The sequence below is a fragment of the Rhinatrema bivittatum genome, chromosome 3, assembly GCF_901001135.1.
Source record: "Rhinatrema bivittatum chromosome 3, aRhiBiv1.1, whole genome shotgun sequence".
NCBI classification, from domain to species: domain Eukaryota; kingdom Metazoa; phylum Chordata; class Amphibia; order Gymnophiona; family Rhinatrematidae; genus Rhinatrema; species Rhinatrema bivittatum.
This window is the reverse complement of record NC_042617.1, coordinates 262,109,363-262,132,845: the sequence shown is the minus strand read 5'-3', so window position 1 is coordinate 262,132,845 and position 23,483 is coordinate 262,109,363. Positions and strand designations below refer to the sequence as shown.

Sequence of the window (23,483 nt, the reverse complement as noted above, 5' to 3'; positions counted from 1 at the left end):
AGTAATGAAGACGTGAGAGAAAAGCCACACATCGACTGGGATCTATGTCGATTAACCAGGAATAAAATTGGGCAAACTGGATGGGCCTTACAGTTCTTCTCTACCGTCATAATTCCATATTTCTCTGTTCCTAGAAGCAAATTTGTTTTAAAAAAAAAAATTCACATGTGTTGACCAGTTTGCGCTTTTTTTTTTGGACGTAACAAGGGAGCACCTTCCTTTTCCACCCTAGGGCATTTTCTGAAACGTTTCCTGGTAGCCAGCTAATTTTGATGGTAACTCACAGGGCTGGTGCAAATGTAATTGATACCCTAGGCAACATTAGTTTTTGCACTGTCTCTTCTCCCCCACCCACCCCCGTCCCCCAAGACTTCCTGGCAGCAGCTCTGTACTCTTCGGCTGCCAGCGGGATGGGATCTGCTAGCGGCCTCAGCCGCCTCCTCCCTCGCTCTTTGGCCACCAGTGGTATAGGTTCCATGGAGGCCTCAGGCTGGGCATCTTCTTTCTCTTTGGCTACTGGCACAATGGTGTTTGGCTGCCAAAGGGATGATTTCCACTGGGAGCTAGGGGCCTGGCACTGGTGGGATTTTCGTTCCCCCCCCCCCCCTCCCTCCCAAGGTCTGGTGGTGCCCTAACAAACCACCTAGTTCCTCTAATTGAAGCATCAGCCCTGGTGACTCAGGTACCTACTAATTCTTAACATATGCCTATATGGTTTGTTTTTTTTTTAAAAAAATAGCTCTTACATGTCTTGTTTGTTTGTTTTTAGAAATTTTGTCTAGTATGAGTTGAAAATTATTTTGGCTGTTAATTTTTTTTATACCAAGTTGGTTAAACTCACTTGCATATAATATATGTAAAAGTGGGCTTCCAGGATCTAGTTTATGCAGCTCATTTTCTTATCATTGTTAATTACATGCTTTCAGTGGCTTTTTCTGATTCATCCAGCAGCAGCAACAGAGGAACCTGAAGTGATTCCCGACCCAGCCAAGCAGGCAGACAGAGTGGTGAAGATTGCAGGAATCAGTGCTGGAATTCTGGTATTCATCCTCCTCCTCCTAGTTGTCATATTAGTTGTCAAAAAGAGGTAAGTGCCCTCAACCCTCGTACTCTAGCTGTGTTCCTCACGTATAACCAAGAAAAGCACATTCTTTTCAGAAAGCAAGTAGGCAGGAATCAGAAACTAATCACATTTAAATTATCCCTAATTCAGTAAGACTACTGACTCCTGTTTAACTCTAGATCACCAGTAAGTAACTCGTAGGCCTATGTAATAAAGTGTGATTGGCTGTATGCAAATGTTAATGAGCGGTTGTCCTCCCATTTTTGCATGCGCAGCTTTACTTCAGATTTAATAAGGAATTTGCCACACCAAAAATATGTACACAAACCTGAGTAGATGTGTGCACAAATTAGTGTTCCTCCACGCAAACCCCATGTTAATCAAAGTATTAGCTATTATTTCCCAGTGGAGAGAGGTGCATGGGCCTAACTCATGTTTTTGTAATGCTGGCAATTCAACTCTCCTGGTAAGAAGTGAAGTAAAGTTCCTGGGGCTAGGGTAAGTCCTATAGTGCTGAATCTAGATTTCATGGTGCGAGGATCCTGTACTCTGAATCTGGGTATAGAAAACATGATTTATGCTCAGAGAACATGCTTTTTTCCCAAATCACTTTCAGCATGAGAAACATGTTTTGTGTGCATAACACATTTTCTATGCAGAAAACATGGTTTATGTATACTAAACGTATTTTTGTGTACACGTTTTCAGGTTAGTGTGTGTGGTTTGTTTTTTTTAAACTTAAATGCATTAACGTGCCCCATTAGCTTACTTCACAGGGAGTTAACCCTTTAGTATTTTGTTTAGCACAGGAATAAAGAAAATGTGCCCTGAAATTCAGCACTAATATTTTACCCTTGTCTAAATATCTATAGTACCTGAATGTAATCCGCTTTCAAGTGTCTGAAAAGTGGAATATAAATTAAATTGATACATTTGGTGTAAATCACAGTGGGCTCTCAGGTACCTCATATGCTGAACGCTGGGGAGGATTTTCACATTAACCAATGCATACAACAATTAGTTCTTCTGAGTGCATTGTGTACAATTAGCTTGGGATATCATAAAAATCTGGAAGCATTAATGACCACAGCTGCTCCAGCCAGTTAGCACAGATTTAAAAAGAAATCGAGGATGGCTTTCCAACTTGTCAATATCAGCTGTACATGAGCTCTTCTGCAGTACTTTATTCGATTAGTACCTTTGACATTAAAAGTTGCTTTAAAAAGGAGGAAGCATGAGGGAGGGAGTCAGTAGCATCCTTTGATCTGTTGCACCTTCTGAGTCATACATTATACCGTGTGCTTTCTGACCTAAGGATTGACTGTATTCCTGCAAAGCTAAAATAAAAAAAAAAAACCAGGATGAAAATACCCTGCATGCATGATGTCATCCTGATGATCTTGCATGAATTTCAGTATCCTGAACTTTTACTTTCAAGTGCTTAAGCTGAGCAGCCAGAAATTGAGTACTTGGTACTTCCATGTGCTCGCTCAAGAACAATCAATAGCACCATCTTCTGGAATTGTTGAAAAGTTGCAGCAGCCTAATAGGGCTGATTCCTTTAAGATGTGCTCATTGTACATTATGCCCAGCAAAGCCTAGAAAAGTTTGTAAATTTAGTTCTGTAAATTCTTAATGACAATAAGGGTCATCAGATTAAAAAAAAAAGAGCATTGATCATGTCCAGGATGCGCAAACCAGCTGGTCTTAAGCAGAGGCTTTTGCCATCAAAGATGTTTGCATATCTGATTTGTTTCCCTTGTCTGCAAATATTTCTTTTAATAGAAAATAATAAAAATTACTGTTTTGCATAAGTTATTCCTAGATATACCTGGTGTTAGTACAAATTAAAGTATTGCCTAGGTGTCATACTGCATGTTTTTAATGGTTTCCATTAGATTTTTTAATTATTGCCTCTTTACAATTCTCCCCTGGAGATATATAACTTGGAGAAGGAGCGTCTGCATTAGAAGCATTAGGTATGCTTATAATGTTTTGTGTAAGTTAGCTTAAAAATGTGCTGCTTTTTTTTTTTTTTTTTAATTTATACCCAATGGTGCTTTCTCTCTCTGTTGTCTTTTTTTTTTTTTTTTTTTGTGGTCGACAATCAATGCATACCCATAAAACAATCATAACGTTTTAATAAATCCAGAAAATATTAGGACAATCCATTTTTCTTTGTTTTATAAGACAAAATTGTGATGTAAAACTTGAGAAGCACAGGTTCTAAAATGAACTGTAGTTTATTTTGCATAAGAAAGTATAGTCTCACTTTGTCACTCCAGTTGCTACACTCATTTCCTCCAAGGGTTAATATACATACCTTTTTGGCATGACTTACGTAAAATATATGGGAGGGGGATGTGGCTATGTGGAATTACTTTTTGAGAGATATTGTTTTCCTTCAGTTTTCATGTCCATAGCCTATGATCATTAATATTCACTGTTTTCTTTATAACTGTATTTCAGTTCATAATGATTTAAATTTGCTGACACACAGAATGAATTAATAAAGTTAAATGCTGCTGCTATATGAATCACCCTTTAACCGGTAGTTAATTGCAGGTCAGGAACATTGTTTTTGGTTGTCTAAGAATCCATACTACTTGAAATATTCTGTGCCATTCTGTATTCATGAAATGTTAATGTTTGGTCACTTTTTGTTACAATGGGTTAATTGGCAATCTACTGAATATGTGATTAGTCTCAATATTTTCCCCCTTTGTGGAACCCGAGCAGTTCTGTACATCCCTGTTTGTTGGAGGTCATTTAATAACGCACATACTAAATTCTGAAAGGCCAGTGTTATTGCCTCTCTCTGCACTTTCAGTCTCTGGTGAATCCCAGCAACTATACTTATCACAATGTTCTTAAAGGGGCATTTCAACATAGTGGATGCAACAGTCCGCCTAGGTTGAACTGCTGCTGCCGTCGGGTGTACAGCATTAAAATATAGCCCGGGGTTACCATCTTCAGTCCTCAAGAGCCTCAAACAGGCCAGGTTTTTAGGATATCCATAATGAATATGCATGAGATAGATTTGCATGCATTGCCTCCAAATATATCTCATGCATATTCATTATGGATATCCTGAAAACTTGGCCTGTTGTGGCACTTGAGGACCAGAGTTGGCCACCCTGATAAAGCTCTATATACCATGAAAAAGAGAAAATAGCTTTTAAACGTAATCTGTTTTCTTCATGATTCGGGGCTTGATGCACACATAGAAAAATGATTCTCTTCCCAGTGCCATTCCAAGCAGGCTGCAAGCAAGCCTCAAATCACAGGAAAGATAGCTACTAATTCTAAATATTTTATTTTATTTTATTTTATTTTTTTACTGCTTAAGGTTATAGTATTATATTCTACTGCTATAGAACTTCAAGGAACATTTCAACCTAGTCAATGTTTTCGGTCAGCTAGGCTGAAATGCCTTTTTAAGGGGTGTAAATATCTTATGCATACTCCCAGAGGGCCTGATTTACAAAGGGCTTTTCCCATAGGCACAAAGTGAGAGGGCATCCTTTATAAATCGGCTCCATACTGTGTTGAAGACATAGTGGAGTGAATTTGGTGGGTTTTGAAAACTTCATCGAAGTTTGAATCATTTTCAACATATCCAATGAACCCATAACGTAGTATCCCTTTCTCACTCTTGATAGTAACTTATTTATTGTGTTCAGAAAAATCCATTGCAACTATGAAGTTGTTTTTTTTGGGGGGAGGGGTTCTTTTCCAAAATTCTGTGGCTACAGTCTACTGGTCAAACAATTGAATGGCTTGGGGGAAAAAAGTAGAGAACCTTAAGAGTATTAATTTTCATAACTTCACAAATGGAAAAGGGATTTTCTGTTTTGCCTGCTAACATTTTGTAGGAATTGAGTGGGGTGAAAATATATTTGCATGAAATTCTGGTAGGCTCAAGTTCTGAAAAGCAGAGAAACTAATTAAGAAAAGGGATACTGCACCTTTAAAATGTAATGTCATCTCCTTTATTTCCATACCTGTGGTTCACGTGTTTCTTAGTGCACCCATTTTTTTTTCATTCACTAAATATTTAAATGCTTGGCTTACATACATTCTCAGCATTTCCAATCAGAAGATTTCAACATATAAAACATTTATACATAGGTGTTTGTGTACCTTTATGTGTATCTGGCATACAAATTGTATAGTGAACAGCACATATATAAATTTACAAAAAAGGTGTGTGTATGTGTGTGTATGTATATATACACACACTCCCACATACATGTATTAATGCATATGGCTGTTTTTCTTTAATATATCTGGTACACGTGCACAGTGAAGATTTTTAAAAGTATTTTCACACACTTTTTATTTTGTGCAACATGGATCTGATTGTAGATTAACTGTGTTCATTTTATAACTAGAAAGCACCAAGTATACTTAATATACAAATCTCATAAACTGGTATTCCATTCATCACAACATTTGGGTTATAATAATTTGAGAATCCTGTTTGCCGAACTGCATGCTGCAAGTACACAATGCATTCAATTTTTATTTACTTATATGTTTACTGGCAATAATTAAAATAGCATGTGACTTTCACAAGTGATTTTTTTTTAATCATTTTGATTGGCTAGAATGTTTTTTTTTTTTAATTGCATGGCAATGTATATGTAATCAGTGCATGAACAAGTTGAATTGCTAACCAAAGATACATGCATATATATGTTAATAAATGCACATTTATTTCTGCTTTATTGAATGTGATTGGTCCACGCTTTTCATTCATCATTGCTTCTCTTTTTTCACTGTCTGTGATTTGCTTGCCAGGAGGAGCTACTATTCTTATTCCTACTACCTGTAAGTAGAAAATGGGCACCTTACTACTTTGTACATTTTAAAGATGCAGTATCCCTTTAGAAAAAATGATAAAAGTCCTTTAACATGTTTCCCCTAAAGTTTCAGTGATTTTTCTCCACTGCCCCTGGGTTCAGGGTTAGATAAGTTTACTTGGAATTCTTCTATTTTGAGTATCTGATGACTAATATAATATGACATTTATTGTTTTTTAAAGGGATATTGTACTTATGTTTGTATATTAAGATGCTTATTCCATCTTATTTTCCCCATTAATTCATATAATCTGAAATTCAGTTTTTAAGGACTGGGCAAAAAAATGCCCTGAAATCCTGACCTGTTCTACATTACTGAACAAAATATTTACTGAAATCTGGAATAGTTGCAATGCACTGCTAAAGTTTTTTTTTGGTTTTTTTTTTGTTTCTATCATGTTAGTACAGAAAGTATATTTACTGTGTAGTTGATTCTGCTTAATTCCCATGGTATGTAACTCTAATACTAATGCTATGTGGATGTCAAAATATTTACTCCCATGGATGCTTTTTTGGTATGTTAGTGAGACCTCTGATACTAATATAACAGTGCCCCAGGCTGCTGCTAATAGCATCTGCTAAACTAAATAGTTCTAGCATTACAAAGACTGAAACCAGCATCAGAGGGTCTTACACAGTTCTCCAAAGGTATTGTAGCTCATACAGAAAGGCTTTAGTGTTCTTCAGCTTGGAGAAGAAACGACTGAGAGGAGATATGATACAAAATCTTGAGTGGTGTAGGACAATTTAGTAGGGATCAGTTATTTACTCTATCAAACAATTCTAGGGCTAGGGGACATTAATGAAACTAATTTGGAGCAAATTTAAATCATTTTTTTTAAGTTTTTTTTTCCAGTCAACTATTAAGCTATGGAATTTGTTGCCAGAAAACATGGTCATCTGTTAGTATAGCTGAATTTAAAAAACATGGACACATTTCTGAAGGACAAGCCTATGAACCATTATAAATCAAATAGACTTCATACATCTAGGAGTGAGAGATGGGGAAAAGATAGGAAATAGAGCATATGTCTAATTGGAGAAAAGGGAATAGTGGTATGGACAATGGGGATCTGTACTGGGGCCAGTGTTGCCATGTTATTCATAAATGATCTAGGAAATCAGCAATGAGTGAGGAAATCAGATTGGTAGATGACACAATTATTCAAAGTACCTAAAACACAAACTGGTTATGAGGAATTGTAGGAGGATATTGTGAGACTGGAGAAGTGGGCTTCTAAATAGCAGTTAAAGTTTAAATGGACAAGTGGAAAGTGATGCATATAGAGAAAATAGTGCTATGTTCAGTATGGGGTAGATTTTAAAAGAAGCGCGTGCTGCCCGGCATGCGCACATGTATGCCTGATTTTATAACATGCGCAGGTGCACGCATGTTATAAAATCTGTGGTCGGCGCACGCAAGGGGGCGCACACCGAGCCGCGCTGCCTTCCTCTGTTCCCTTCTCCCTAGCCTAACCTTTCTACCCCTTCCCCTAACCTTCCCCCCCAGCCCTACTCTAACCCCCCGCCTGACTCTTGTCTACATTTTGCGCCTGCCTCTGGACAGTGGCTACTATGTCTGAGGCCTCTGGCCCCGCCCCTTTTGTAAAGCCCCGGGACTTGCACGCATCACCGGGCCTTTTTAAAATAGGCCCGGGTTGTGTGTAACCCTTTTTAAAATCCGGCCCTATATATGCACAATGGGCCTCATATTAAGAAGTTGCCACCCAGGGAAAGGTTATTGTGGACAACACATTGAAATTTCCAGCTCAGTGTGCAGAAGCAGGCAAAAAAGTGAATAGAAGATTAGAAATCATTTGAAAAGGAATAAAAAACCAAACTGGGAATATAATGCCTCTGTATCTATCTATGGTGCACCCACACCATGAATACTGTGTGCAGTTCTCATTGCCGCACCTCAGAAAATATATATCAGAGCTAGAAATAGTACAGTGAAGGGCAACAAAAATGGTTAAGGAGATGGATCAGCTCCAATATGAAGAAAGGCAATACAGGTTAGGGCTCTTCAGCTTGGAGATGAGGTGGCTTAGAGGCAGATATGATAGAGGTTTATAAATTTTATACCAAATAATAGTGCCAGTACTAGGGACTACTCCTTGAAACTAACAGGTAGCAGATATAAAACAAATTTGAAAGGTTTTTTTCAGTCAATGAACAATTAAGCTATGGAACTTGCTGCCCTGCAAATGTGGTCAGGGTTTGTAGTGTAACTTGAGTTCAAAAAAGGTTTGGACAAGTTTCTAGAGGACAGGTCCATAAATATGTCAGGTAAACTTTGGATTTTCCACCTCATAATTTGTAGGGAGAACATCATGAAACATACTTTCATATTGGGATTTGCTGTGTACTTCCAGTTGTCCCAGTCTGGCCATTGTCAGGGACAGGATGTCTGGCTCGATGAACCATTGATCTATCTCAGTATGGCACTTCTTATGATCTCCTGGGGAAGAGGACTGAGGTTACTGCCAAGTAGAAGATGAATCAATTGCAAGTTGCATAACTTTTTATTTGACCAACATAAAAATTGTCCAAATGTAATGATATATATGAACTTTCAGGACTAGTAGATCCCTTCTTCGGATGTGACAGGAAAATTCATGGATGGATAGATCCAAATCTGCCCCTTATTCGAGTAGGAGCCCTGTAGGTAGAATCAGAGGTCTCAACAGACCCTGTCCTGCTAATGAGGTCAGCAAAGATAGGAAAGTGGAAAGGTGTCATAGGTTTGATTAAAAACTCCTGCTTCCAGAAGGAGTTCTAGAGGAGTCAGCCTGAGGATGTGGGTGCTTCTCCTTGCTAAGGATATTAAGGAGGGGTCTCTTCCTGGACAGGGAGAGTACCACGAGCTTGGATTTTTCCTCATCTGAGAGAGGTCTGAAGGAGATGAGTCCCTGTCCAGTGACGGGAACTGGAGTCCAAGGTCAGGTTTCCCAGTATTTCTAGGAAACAAGGGTTCTTGAGGGGGTTCAACAAGGAGAATCCTGAGAGGTCTGAAGGGAAGAAGTTGAAAGGAAGCAGAAGTGATTAAAATTCCTCATCTTACATGGGAGAATTCTTGGAGAACTGTTCATCGGGAATAGATTTTGTTCTTAGTGGGAGTTTGGAAAAAAGAAAAACTGCAGCTGAATAAAAAGTTGTAAGGAGTTCCTGATTGAAAGAGGAGTTGACCAAGAGTTCACCAGAGTTGAAGTTGCTGAGATACAGGAGGAAAGCTGCCATCATAGCAGGTACCCAGGAAGACCCAAAAGAGGAAGGTTCCTGTTCTATGAGCTAACGTGTTGAAAGCAACATACATTTATTTTTTGTCTTTTGTACTTTGTATTACTGTTTGTTGCACTTGCTATTAATGCATCACTTTTTTTTTAGGTTTTAATTTTCCTGTTTTTGAACAACAATCTTGGTGTCTGAGTGGTGGTTTTTATTGTACTTGGAGCTGATGAGCAGAAGAGCCCCAGGAAAGGAAAACCCTATGGGCCTTGAAAAAGAGACTTCTTCACCCTCATGTGTGAGAAGCTCAGGAAGTCCTGGGTCTGCTGATGGCCAGGATTGCCCCAGTGAGCCTCCTTGACTAAACCAGGATCAGAGCAGGGTCCACACAAAAACCTAGAAGCCAATGACAGAGCTCTGTCAACCTCTCCTTCTTTCAGTAGGGGGGGATCTTTCTTGAGCACTGGATTTCCCCTTACAAGAACATCAATCAGTGCCCACATTCTCTCCTGCAAGCATACCTGAGGCAGTTGCCCCAGCTATCACCACACTCTCATTTCTTCATTTCCATTTTCCTGCCACTAGGTAGTTTCTGTGTTTGTTTCATCCCCTTTTGAATTCCATTACCATTCTTGTCTTCACTACTCTTCCAAGAGGGCATTCCAGGCATCATATCATGACCTCTAGTTTTACAACTTACTTTCTATCGGAAAAAGATATGATTTTTGTGCATTAGTAATTCTTTTCAGGCATTTGAAAGTCTATATCATCTCCCCTGTTTCTCCTTTCCTTCAGGGTAAAAAGAGAGCATTCAACCTGTAAAACGTCTATGGCCATTCAAGTACCAAAAAAAAAAAATTCTTCAGACAAATGACCTCCTGACAAAGTGAAGTGGTGAAAAGTCAATGCTTTTATGAGTAGTTGATATATATAAGAAATGACGACAACAGTTGGCCTCCGCTTAAGATGATGTATGCTGCTCACTTGTTTGATATATTTGCAATCAGGGATCCATATGATCCTCCTACATTAGGGTCCAAAGATATTTAATGAGGTCAATCTGAGATCAAGTTTTGTTCTCTGTGGACAAACAAGGCAAATCTATCATTGCAGATGGGTGACATTATCTGACATCACCAACAGAGAAGCTGTGCTCTCTTAGTTGAGAAAAACAGTTTTTCTTGGCATGTGAGAATTCCTGCACAATTGCCCCCACGTGATCCTCCTCGGTCTTTTTTCATCCACTGAAGTAAACAGAAGTATTGGGCTTCTCTGTTCAGCTGCCATCATGTGTTTTTTACATTTTTAATGGACTTTTGCCTCATTTTTTTCAAGCCTGCAAAAAAAAAAAAGTTTAATATTTTAGATTTTCTCGCATCTCTCCTTATGTCAGAAAAGGATCTTACTCAGGTAAATTGCCTTTTAAATTATGTTCCCGCTGTAGTCATAATATCGCTATCCAGGACCTCCATGACTTATGTCTTCAATATTTGGGGCCTTTACATAAGTCTGCCTGTTCAAGGTGAAATATTTTTCTTCCCCATTGAATTAGGAGAAAGGGGGGGGTTCCTCAGATAAACCACTACCTAACTTGAAACAGTTATAATTATTTAGCGGTCATACTCGTAGATTGCTGAGTTCCCATGTGGAGTCTAAGACATCCAGGAAAAGGGCTCCATCAGTGCCATCCTCTTCCAAGAGACACTATGCTGCTGATCTGTCAGTGGTGAAGTTTCAAAGCTGAAAAACACAGATTTAGATCTGAGCCAGATCAAATGTTAGCACTGTCTATACTATCAACCTTAGCTCAGAAAGTCATCAGCACTGATGCGTTGCTTTGGAGCCATAAATCATACTGGTCAATTTTAGTATCTGTCTGATGCTGCTTCTACAGTACACCATTCAGCCTCTACAGAATATCATCCCTTTGTTCAGATAATGTAGATGGATTTTGTCCATTCTTGCATAAAGCATTTTCCTCCAGCAACAGTGGCACAAACCTGTCTTAGAAAACTTTGCAATGACATTGTAAACTCAATTCTCAATTCTCATAACATTTCTTCAGTGACCTCCACTATCAGTAGATGATAACTTGTGTATTGGTTCATCATCAAGAGAATAGGTAGCCTTCCAGGTATCCATTATTAGCTATCTCAGATTCTATAAATGATGTTGTCCTCTTATGGATCTCACTATTTTATATCTATTGCAAGCTCCATGGATTTCCTATCAGATCCATCTCCGGAAGTAGAGGAGTACAGCACCACCAGATGAGATGACATATCCTCCTTGAATTTGAATGATGGTCATTGCCATGCCAGGATACAAGATGACTCTACTTCCATAGTGGAAGCAGCGCTAAAAAGAGAAAAGTTGAAGTCTTTTTCTAATATCCCTGGTGGAAAGATGCCAAGCAGTTACCCATCAGGCAAAAATGCCTTTCAATTAGTGATGCTTCAAGCAAGAATCTCTTTGCAATCTTTAAATGGTGCAATATTTATACAACATATTGCAGAATATCAGTCAAACCGCACAGAGTCTCTGATCCCAGAGATTCAAGAAAAATGTTTTTCACACATCTCAAATGCAGAGGAATGTTCAAAGCATTTGGTAAAATCTATTTACGATGCTTTCAATACCTCTTTGAGATCTTCTGCAGTAGCAATAAGTTCAAGAAGACTAACGTGGACTAAAATGTCAGGATTGCTTGAGAATGTCCACAATAAATTAGCAAATGCTCCTTGTATAGGAGAAAACCTATTTTGAGATAAAGTGAAAGAATATCATTGTACTATTTGTCAAACCTTGACATCAGCTACTGGAGAAACCACTTCACAAAAGAGATTATCAGCAGTCTTACAAAAGACAGTAATACAACTCTCAAAAAAATATGAACTTTATACATATTATGGGCAACAGTCACAGACACTGCAGCAAACTTAACCATAACAGACTAGCCCTTGTTAGAGATAAGACACGATAATGACCTGCTCATTGATCTGTTCAAAAATTATTCCCCAATTTTGAAAAGACTTCTGCACCCCGTTCTTTCCAGTTGCTTCCAGTGGGGGAAGACTAGTGCATTATGTCAACCAGCGATCATGCATCACAACAGACACTTGTTTTAAAAATCATTCGAGAAGGTAATCATCTGAATTTTCTCCATCCACCATCAACCAATTCACCAAGCCATCCTCCCTTATCTCTAATGCAATTACAAGTACTAAAACGTATCTATCCTACTATCAGCAAGGGCAACAGAGCCAGTCCCAGCTCAAAACAGGAAAAAGTGTCTTTAGCTTTCCCTGCTTGGATGATTGGTTTATATCAGACCTCTCTCCTTAACAGAGGGCAACAGATTCCATTTTGCAAACTCAATGGATTTATTTTTTAATTATGAAAAGTCTCATTTGATACCAACACAACAGTTAGTGTTCATAGGAACCTATGTATATACACCAACCTCAGCAGAGATTTCCTAATCTTGCAGAGAACGGAGAGCCTGATCCATATACTATCTTGACCAAGTAACGAAATATAACCACCAAATTTTTCATGAAACTATTGGGTAATATGGTGGCAACAGTACATGTAGTACCTCTTGCTCGCTTGAACATGAGACAAGTTCAAAGGTATCTAAAGCAACTTTGGAATCAACACGACCAACCATTATCCTACAAGGTGGCAATTCTCATTTGTTCTGTGTGATGGTGGCCTAAACTGATCAAACTGCTATGTGGACAGGATTTTTCTCCCTTGCATGCCAACATAATTTTGACAAATGCATCAACTCAAGGATGGGAAGCTCATTTCAAAAACTTATGCTCACAAGGAACTTGGAGTGTTCAAATAGGATAACACTCCAAACTACATCATTAAATATGGCTCTTAAAGAGCCATATTTAATGATGTAGTGGTGTTTGAGACTTGGCTAAGAAGCCAAGTAATACAAGCACAAAGAGACAAGTAGAAATATACTACATAAACAAAAAAGTAGGCATGGGATTGGTGAATTTATGCAGAGAAGCATGAGGAATATGGTCATAAGAACATGCCATACTGGGTCAGAGCAAGGGTCCATCAAGCCCAGCATCCTGTTTCCAATAGTGGCCAATCCAGGCCATAAGAACCTGGCAAGTACCCAAAAACTAAGTTTATCCTGTGCTACTGATGCTAGTAATAGCAGTGGCTATTTTCTAAGTCAACTTGATTAATAGCAGGTAATGGACTTCTCCTCCAAGAACTTATCAAAACCTTTTTTAAACCCAGCTACACTAATTGCACTAATCACATCCCCTGGCAGTGCACAGGAAAATACAATTAATTGTAGTGTATCTTCCAGTAAATCTAAACTCTCTAGCAGATTGTTTGAGTCAATGACTGTTATGTCATGACTGTCTCCAGTGAATTATTTTTTTCAGCATTGGAAGACTCCTCTAAGATCTTTTTGTATTGCTAGAGAATGCAAGCTTTTCCTGTTCTTTAAAAAAAAAAAAGCTCTAAATGCTCTATCCTATTTTCTTCTGATGGATCCTTCTTCCAAATTTTAATGAAGATCTTTTGGCTAAAATAGCCTCTTTCACCTCAACTTTTAACCATGCCAGTAATTGTTTTGCCTTCCTTCCACCTTTCTTAATGCATGGAATACATCTGGTCTGTGCTACTAGGATGGTATTTTTTTAACAATGTCTATGCCTCTTGCACACTTTTTACCTTAGTAGCTGCACCTTTCAGTTTTTTCTAACTATTTTTCTCATTTTGTCAAAATTTCCCTTTTGAAAGTTTAGCGCTAGAGCCGTGGTTTTACATATTGGCCCCCTTCCAGTTATTAATTCAAATTTGATCATATTATGATCATTATTGCCAAGCGGCCCAACCACTGTTACCTCTCTCACCAAATCCTATACTTCACTGAGAATTAGATCTAAAATTGTGCCCCCTTTCGTCAGCTCCTGAACCAGTTGCTCCATAAAAACTGTCCTTTATTACATCCAGGAACTTTATCTCTCTAGCAAACCCTGATATTTCATTTACCCAGGAAATATTAGGGTAAGTGAAATCTCCCATTATTACTACACTACCAGTTTGGTTAGCTTCCTTAATTTCTCTTAGTATTTCACTGTCCATCTCACCATTTTGGCCTGGTGGACGGAAGTATACTCCTATCACTATTCTCTTCCCCAACACACAAGGGATTTCTATCCATAAAGATTTGATTCTACATTTAGTCTCATGCGGCATCTTTATCCTGTTGGACTCTATGCCATTCCAGACATAAAGCGCCACCTGGCCACGAAGATGCGCCTCTCTGTCATTGCGATATAATTTGACCCTGGTATAGCACTGTCCTATTGGTTATCCTCCTTCCACCATGTCTCTGAGATGCCAATTAAGTCTGTCATCATTCACTGCTGTATACTTTGATTCTCCCATCTTACTTCTTAAACTTCTGGCATTAGCATACAAACATTTCAAAGTGAGGGTTTTTTTGTTTGTATTTACATTCTGCTTTTCAGTTGACAGGGATAAATTGGAATCTTTTAGCTCAGGTGAGTTTTTAGTTACAGACACTTAGACTACTTTTCTTATTATTGGAACCTCACTGTTGGGATGCCCTAATTCTAGTGTGTCATTCATATCCTTTGAAGATACCTCCCTCTGAACCATGCGCTGCTGAGTGATTGTCTGCTTTCCCCTTTGTTCTAGTTTAAAAGCTGCTCTATTTCTTTTTTAAACATTAGCGCCCGCAGCCTGGCTCCACCTTGGTGGAGCACATCCCTTCAGAAAAGACTCCCCCGTTCCCCAAAAGGTTCCCCAGTTCCTTACAAAACTGAATCCCTCTTCCCTGCACCATCTTCTCATCCACGCATTGAGACTCCAGCGCTCTGCCTGCCTATGGGGACCTGTGCGTGGAACAGGGAGCATTTCAAAGAATGCTACCCTAGAGTTTCTGGATTTCAGCTTTCTACCCAAGAGCCTAAATTTGGCTTCCAAAATCTCCCTCCCACATTTTCCTATATCGTTGGTGCCCAATGTACGATGACAGCTGGCTCCTCCCCAGCACTGTCTAAAATCCTATCTAGGTGATGCGTGAGGTCCACCACCTTCGCACCAGGTGGGCATGTTACCATGCTGTCCTCATGCCCATCAGCCACACAGCTGTCTACATTCCTAATAATCGAATCATCAACTATGATGGCTGACCTAACCCTTCCCTCCTTGGCAGAAGCCCTGGGAGACACATCCTCTGTGCGAGAAGATGGTGCACCACCTGGAGAGCAGGAACTTGCTACAGGATCCTTTCCTGCTGCACCAGGTTGATGCTCTCTGATCATGAGACCTTCCTCCTCCAAGGCAGCACTAGGGATGCCAAACTGGAGTTGGGACTTGGCTACTATGTCCCTGAAGGTCTCATCTATATACCTCTGTCTGCCTCAGCTCCTCCAGGTCTGCCACTCTAGCCTCCAGAGATTGGACTCATCTCAGAGAGATAGGAGCTCTTTCCATTGGATGCACACATACAAATTCTCATCGGCGGGTAAAAAATCATACATGTGACACTCAGTGCAAAAGACTGCTGCCTTCATCTTAAATTTATTCAGTTTCTAGTTAAGTTTCCAGTACGGTGGCAATTTGCCGCAGTGCTGGAGAAGCACGCGCAAGTTGCTTCTGCTCCAACGGAACAATAAGCTGAAAAAATAAATAAAAAGAAAAGGTAGGCAAAAGGGTTTAGGGAGTGGTAAGAGGAGAGGGGAAGAGGGAAGGAGTATGGGTTGTGAGGTAGGGAAGTTCCTTCCCAGTCTGCTTCTTAATTGGAGCAGACTGGGAGGGAACTGGGAGAGGCTCGATCTCATCGCTGCACGTACTTTTCTAAAATTATACCCCCCCCCCCCCCAACCCTGCGTGCGCCGCCTGCACATGCGCACGCAGATTATAAAATCCGGCGCGCATGTGCGTGTGGCTCACCTTTTAAAATGTACCCCTTAAGATCTGGTAGTGACCTACAAGGGAATGATCAAACTCTTGATAAGGTGTGGGGAATTTCTGAGTTTAAGTTAAAAGGCTGAATTTTTTTTTTTTTAAGTATGAAAGTGATACCTGCCTATAAATTAAAGGATGAGCTAGGGGTGGGTGGGAGAGGGGTGGAAGGGTTGGGAAATACAAACACACAAACTTCTGCTTGTTACCTGACTTTCTGACTACCTATTTAAAATAGAACACACAAATTTCTGTTTGTGGGAAAGCTTCATAATAATCCAAGGGGAATCCATCAGATTCCGGGCTTTTATTTGGCGACAATTACTTCATAGCAGCAAAACATCAGGGGCTTTTATAATCCTTGACAAAAAGACCTTCATCTTATGTGTAACACTGGGAAGGTTTATAGATACCAGATATGCCACCATTCCCTCCTCACTGACCTGGTCATATTCCCATAAAAATCAGCAAAATATTCTTTAAAACTGTGATAATTTGAGATGGATAATGACAAAGAGCACCTTGAGAATTTGGAATAGAGCAAATAAAGTTAGAAGGCTTACTGGATTTGACCAGTCTTACCAACAGATTACTGGATTTATTACCATTCTCATAACATTTTTGTTGAGAATATCTCTTAGATTTCTCTATCATAGAACATTGTAAAGTGGCAAGCTGATCCCTGGCTAATATAAGGGCCTTATATAGTTTCCAACTCTTTCTGTAAAGATAGTTCTCACAGGACAAGCAGGATGGTTGTCCTCACAAATGGGTGACATCGAGGATGGAGCCCACCACGGAAAACTTCTGTCAAAGTTTAATAGAACTTTGACTGGCCCCTACTGGGCATGCCCAGCAAGGCACTGACCCTGCAGCCAGCAGGGGTCTCCCTTCAGTCTTCTTTTTTCCGCGCAGCAGTTGCCACGCGGTGAAAGGAGCTCTCTAACCACGTTCCTGACAGGAATTTGGAAATTAATTTCCTAAGAAAATTTGCCCCTCAGGGGTCTCCCTTCGACAAATTTTTTAGTCATCTTACGGAACCCGGTAAGTTTTTTGCCTTCTTCCATCGACTGCCGTCGAATTTGGCCCTCGAGGCCTGTTGGCACTTACCGATCCCCAGCCTAAATTTTGGCTTCCAGCCATGGCAACAGGGTTCCGTCGTTGTCCGGATTGTACCCGGACTATGTCCATCACAGACCCCCACAGGGTTTGTGTAATGTGTTTGGGTAGTGAGCATGATGACCTGACTTGCACCAAATGTGCCTTAATGACACCCAAGGGTCGCAAAGCCAGGATGGAGAAGATGGGGCTCCTCTTCCATGCACCCACCCCAACGCCATCGATAGCATCGACGTCATCGGAACCGGCACCGTCGAAGTTGTACCATCATCGTCAACCCTCCGGTGACCGTCCGCCATCGATCGCTTCTTGGCCGTCGACTCCCGTCCCTTCCCCGGATGGGCGAGGGGATCGGAAGGAAAAGCACCGCCATCGACGGCACAAGTCTCGGCCTGTCGAGGATCCACAGCCATCGACCTCTGCTCAAACCGAGCCACCGACGAAGAAGCCGCGAACAGACCGGACGCCCTCCACGTCTCGTTCGCCGGCATCGAGGAAACCCTCACCCTCTCGGGGTGTGGGGGCCGTGATCCCACCGGTTACGGTGGTCCCTCCGGCCCTGCCTCAGCCTCCCTTTCCCGTCGAGCCGGGTATGGTTACCCCTGGTCTCCGGGCAGAACTGGACCGGCTGGTCCAGGAGGCCATCGAGAAAGCGATGAAGAAATTACAACCTCCATCGGTACCGTCTCCGGCACCGGTTCCAGTGCCGCCCCCGGCACCGACGCCGGCACCGGCTTCACCACCGAGCCGTTGATACAAGCGCTAGCATCGCTACTGAGCCGCATGGAGGCACTCATGACGGCCCTTCCATCGGTGATTCCAGTGCCATCGACAACACCACCGTCTCCGACTGGTTTCTCATCGGCAGGAGAAACACCGTTTCGAATTCCCCCTTCCGGGGTAGTTCCATCGGTACCTTCTGGTATATCTCCACCGATTTATCCTTCGGCTCCATCGATTCCGCGCCAGGCACCGATTCCATCGGCAGCACCGAAGCCATCGATGCCATTTCTGGTTCCACCTACCGCACCGATTCCACCTCGGTTTCCATCGATGCCTTCAGAGCCTCAGCCAGGTCCATCAGGGCTACAAGCCCCACATCCCTACGATACCTGGGGTGATGATGATGATACCTCTTCTGACACAGATTTGCCTTCGCCACCATCTCCTACAGAGAGTAGAAAAAGATCTCCTCCTGAGGATCTATCTTTCATTAATTTTGTGAAAGAGATGTCAGAAGTTGTACCTTTTCAACTACAATCTGAAGCTGATGACAGACACCAGATGATGGAACTACTTCAATTTCTGGATGCTCCAAAAATCATCGCTTCCATCCCTATACACCAGGTGTTTTTGGATCTGCTCAAGAAAAACTGGGAATCTCCTTCATCGGTGTCACCAGTTAACAAGAAAGCTGACTCCACATACCTTGTCCAGTCAGCACCAGGTTTCCAAAAACCTCAACTGGATCATCGCTCTGTTGTGGTTGAGTCCGCGCAGAAGAAGGCCAAGCGTCTTAAGCCGCACTCTTCTACCCCACCTACCAGGGACAACAAATTCCTGGATAGTGTGGGACGGAAAGTGTATCATGGAGCTATGTTGATTTCACGCATAGCTTCATATCAACTTTACATGACTCAATACAACAGAGCCATCCTTAAGCAGATGCAAGACTATGCTGACACGTTGCCGGACCAATACCAACCGCAGCTTCAAGCCCTTCTTCACAAGGGATTTGAGGCAGGGAAGCACGAGATTAGGACTGCCTACGACATTTTCGATGCTTCCACGAAGGTTTCAGCCACAGCCATCTCAGCCAGACGTTGGGCTTGGTTAAAGTCATCCAACCTTCGCCCAGAGGTCCAAGATCGTCTTGCTGATTTGCCCTGCTTAGGCGACAATTTGTTTGGAGAGCAAATTCAACAGATTGTGGTGGAGTTAAAAGACCACCATGAGACGTTGAAACAACTCTCATCTGTCCCACCTGAGGTGACCTCCAAGCAACCGCAAAAGAAGGACTCTAAGAAGTCGTTCTTTCGACCACGCCGCTACTACCCTCCGTCAACTAGGGCTCGTCCTGCACGGTCCTCTAACAGGCCTCAGCCTCGTCAGCCGAGAAAGCAAAGACCTACTGTAGCCCCACCTCCTGGGCCTGCGGCGGGCCTTTGACTTCCCTGTATTGAGCACATGCCAACTCCCTCTTCCACACATCCCTGTGGGAGGTCGGCTGTACCACTTCTTACCCCGTTGGAAACAGATTACCTCAGATCAGTGGGTGCTAGCAATTATCGCACAGGGTTACCACCTCAACTTCATAACACTTCCGCCAGACTCCCCGCCCCTTCAGGCATGGAGTCTAACCAGCCATTTGACTCAATTACATCAAGAAGTATCCCTTCTTCTACAATCAAATGCTATAGAACCCGTCCCTCCTTGTCAACAAGGGAAAGGATTCTATTCCAGATACTTCCTAATACCAAAGAAATCAGGGGGGTTACGTCCAATTCTGGACCTTCGGGCCCTCAACAAGTATCTGCAAAAAGAGAAGTTCAAGATGGTAACCCTGGGCGCCTTGCTCCCTCTGTTGCAAAAGGGGGATTGGCTGTGCTCTCTCGACCTCAAGGACGCTTATACCCACATTGCGATAACACAATCTCATCGCAAGTATCTGCGTTTTCTGATAGGCCACGACCATTATCAATACCGGGTACTACCTTTCGGGCTGGCATCTGCTCCACGAGTCTTTACCAAATGTCTCGTAGTAGTAGCAGCATTTCTCAGGAAGGAAGGTGTCCACGTCTACCCCTATCTGGACGATTGGCTAATCAGGGCCTCCACCCCTCAAATTGCGCAATCCTCCCTGAAGTTGACAATTCACACACTCCTCTCCTTAGGGTTTCTTGTCAATTACGAGAAATCTTGCTTGGTCCCATCTCAGAACTTATCCTTCATTGGAGCAGACTTGGACACCTTACAGGCAAAAGCCTACCTTCCACTTCAACGAGTCCAAACTCTCATGTCTCTAGCTCACCAGCTCCAGTCTCAACACACTGCCACAGCTCGCCAATTCCTCATCCTCCTAGGACACATGGCATCCTCGGTTCAAGTTACTCCCTTGACCCGACTAGCCATGAGAGTAACGCAATGGACTCTGCGACACCAATGGCTTCAAGCTTTCCAGCCTCTGTCCTACATCGTCACAGTTACACAAGCGCTACGCCTGTCTTTAACCTGGTGGACGACTCAAGTCAATCTCCTTCAGGGCTTACCCTTTCTCCTCCCAGATCCACAGGTAATCCTAACCACCGATGCTTCCCACATCGGTTGGGGGGCCCATGTGGACGAATTACAAACCCAAGGGTTGTGCTCGCCAGAGGAAGCCGAACACCAGATAAATTTCTTGGAACTTCGAGCAATTCGCTACGCGCTCAGAACTTTCAAAGATCATCTATCAGATCAGATAATCTTAATCCAGACAGACAACCAAGTGGCCATGTGGTACATAAACAAGCAGGGAGGCACAGGCTCCTTCCTTCTGTGTCAGGAAGCTGCGCAGATTTGGGCAGAAGCCCTCTCCCATTCCATGTACCTCAAGGCCACTTACTTGCCGGGAGTAGACAATGTATTGGCAGACCAGCTGAGCCGTGTCTTCAAGCCACACGAGTGGTCACTCGATCCTCTGGTAGTGACCTCTCTGTTTCACAAGTGGGGTTTTCCCCGCATAGACCTCTTTGCGTCCCCTCAGAACCACAAAGTGGACAATTATTGCTCTCTCATTCAGAGCCAACACTCTCAGCCGAGGGATGCCTTCTCCCTCAAGTGGACGACAGGTCTGCTTTATGCATTCCCTCCACTTCCTCTTCTGTCAAGGACTCTCGTGAAGCTACGCCAGGACAGGGGAACCATGATCCTGATAGCTCCCCACTGGCCACGCCAAGTGTGGTTTCCCATACTCCAGGATCTCTCCATCTGCAGGCACATCCCTCTGGGAACGGATCCGCATCTGCTCACTCAAAACGACGGATGCCTCCTCCATCCCAACCTCCAAGCCTTGTCCCTGACGGCATGGATGTTGAAAGGTTAGTCCTTCAGCCTTTTAACCTTTCGGATTCGGTTTCTCGTGTCCTGATAGCTTCACGAAAGCCCTCCACCAGAAGATCCTATTCCTATAAATGGAAAAGGTACACATCATGGTGCACTTCTCAGTCCCTTGATCCCCTTTCCTGTCCAATCTCTAAGTTCTTGGACTATTTATGGCACCTATCAGAATCCGGTCTAAAGACCTCTTCCATTAGGATGCATGTCAGTGCGGTAGCCGCCTTCCATAAAGGTATAGCAGGTGTCCCTATTTCAGTACAACCCCTGGTGACACGCTTTCTTAAAGGCTTGCTCCATCTGAAGCCACCCTTACGTCCTCCGGCCCCATCTTGGGACCTTAATCTGGTTCTTGGTCGTCTAATGAAACCACCTTTCGAACCTCTGCACTCCTGTGAATTGAAGTATCTCACATGGAAAGTATTATTCCTATTGGCTATCACTTCACCTCGCAGGGTTAGTGAGTTACAGGCCTTAGTCACCTATCCGCCTTACACTAAACTCCTGCAAGACAGGGCGGTGCTCCGCACTCACCCTAAATTTTTACCTAAGGTAGTTTCGGAGTTTCATATCAATCAATCCATCATACTACCTATCTTTTTTCCCAGGCCCCATTCCAACTCTGGGGAACAGACTCTGCATACCCTAGACTGTAACCGAGCTCTAGCGTTTTATCTAGACCGTACAGTTGCTCACAGGAAGAGCACTCAATTGTTTGTCTCCTTCCATTCTAACAAGTTGGGACAACCTGTGGGTAAGCAGGCTCTTTCCTCCTGGTTGGCGGACTGCATTTCTTTTTGCTATCAGCAAGCTGGCATTCCTTTTCAAGACCGTGTAAAAGCACACTCTGTGAGGGCCATGGCGACTTCAGTAGCACACCTTCGATCGGTGCCGCTTCCTGACGTCTGCAGGGCTGCAACCTGGAGTTCTCTCCATACCTTTGCAGCCCACTATTGTTTGGACAAAGCTGGAAGACAGGACTCCATCTTCGGCCAATCTGTCTTGCGTAACCTATTTCCAACATGATGTACCAACACCCTTCCACCTTCCCAGTAGGGTGCGGATGCCCTTTCCCAAATTCCACCCCTGTTGTTGTGCCTGTTGCACGTCGTTGGGTGCATTTGGTGCAAGCCAGGACATCCTCAGCTCGGTACTCACCCATTTGTGAGGACAACCATCCTGCTTGTCCTGTGAGAAAGCAAATGTTGCTTACCTGATGTAACAGGTGTTCTCACGGGACAGCAGGATGTTAGTCCTCACGAAACCCGCCCGCCACCCCGCGGTGTTGGGTTCGTTTTAGTTTTTCCTTTTTTAGGCACTGCCTGTAGCTTTGAAAATCAGACTGAAGGGAGACCCTTGCTGGGCATGCCCAGTAGGGGCCAGTCAAAGTTCTATTAAACTTTGACAGAAGTTTTCCGTGGTGGGCTCCATCCTCGATGTCACCCATTTGTGAGGACTAACATCCTGCTGTCCTGTGAGAACACCTGTTACATCAGGTAAGCAACATTTGCTTAATTTTTTCTTAAAAATAGCCAGATAAATTATCTTGCCCCTCAGACTACTTTGAAAGGTTCCCAGTATAACAAAGGAGAGTTTTCTTCCGCAGGATGGATGGCCTGAAAGACCTTCATGGATTTTCTAATCAGCTTGGTGAAATCATCCTGTTTGATCAAACCTAAATTAATTCGCCAACTGGCCTTAGAGCTATCCAAATCCAAGAAATGCAAAACAGTAATAGGATGATGGTCCGAAAGATATGAAGATAAAATATCACAATCCAATATTTTGGGAATGAGATCAGAACTGCATAGAAAGCAGTCAATTTGATTAAAAGAGTTATGCCTCGAAAAAATTTATTCCTTCGACTAGGATACCATGCCCTTCAAACATCAACTGATTTATGTATACATAATGCATTACCACCATCAGTTTTTCATGTCACAGGTCGTCTTGTGGACCTCTGCATTAGCTCGTTGGTAATTCATTTATTTTTACTTGGAGTTGATTTAAGTCTGATAAGTACAAAAGGCCTTGATCTCTCATTGTCATCAAACCAGTCTTGATACTTCCTTGTAGAGTATCCAAGCATCTCTTCACAGGTGCTGATAATGGATTTGAAGGACACCTCCAACACT

General features: G+C 42.4%; 1 protein-coding gene across 4 annotated transcripts in view; it reads left to right on the top strand.

Annotated features, from left to right (window-relative positions):
- PTPRK (protein tyrosine phosphatase receptor type K) overlaps nt 1–23,483 on the top strand; it is a 1,381,492-nt gene that overhangs the window by 1,170,657 nt on the left and 187,352 nt on the right. Inside the window, exons 14-15 of one of the 4 annotated variants that reach the window (XM_029594541.1) lie at nt 949–1,087; nt 5,867–5,896. In XM_029594541.1, coding sequence (XP_029450401.1) covers nt 949–1,087; nt 5,867–5,896 — 169 coding nt within the window. The remainder of the gene's footprint in view (nt 1–948; nt 1,088–5,866; nt 5,897–23,483) is intronic. The other 3 variants (XM_029594542.1, XM_029594544.1, XM_029594543.1) reach the window with 3 other exon arrangements.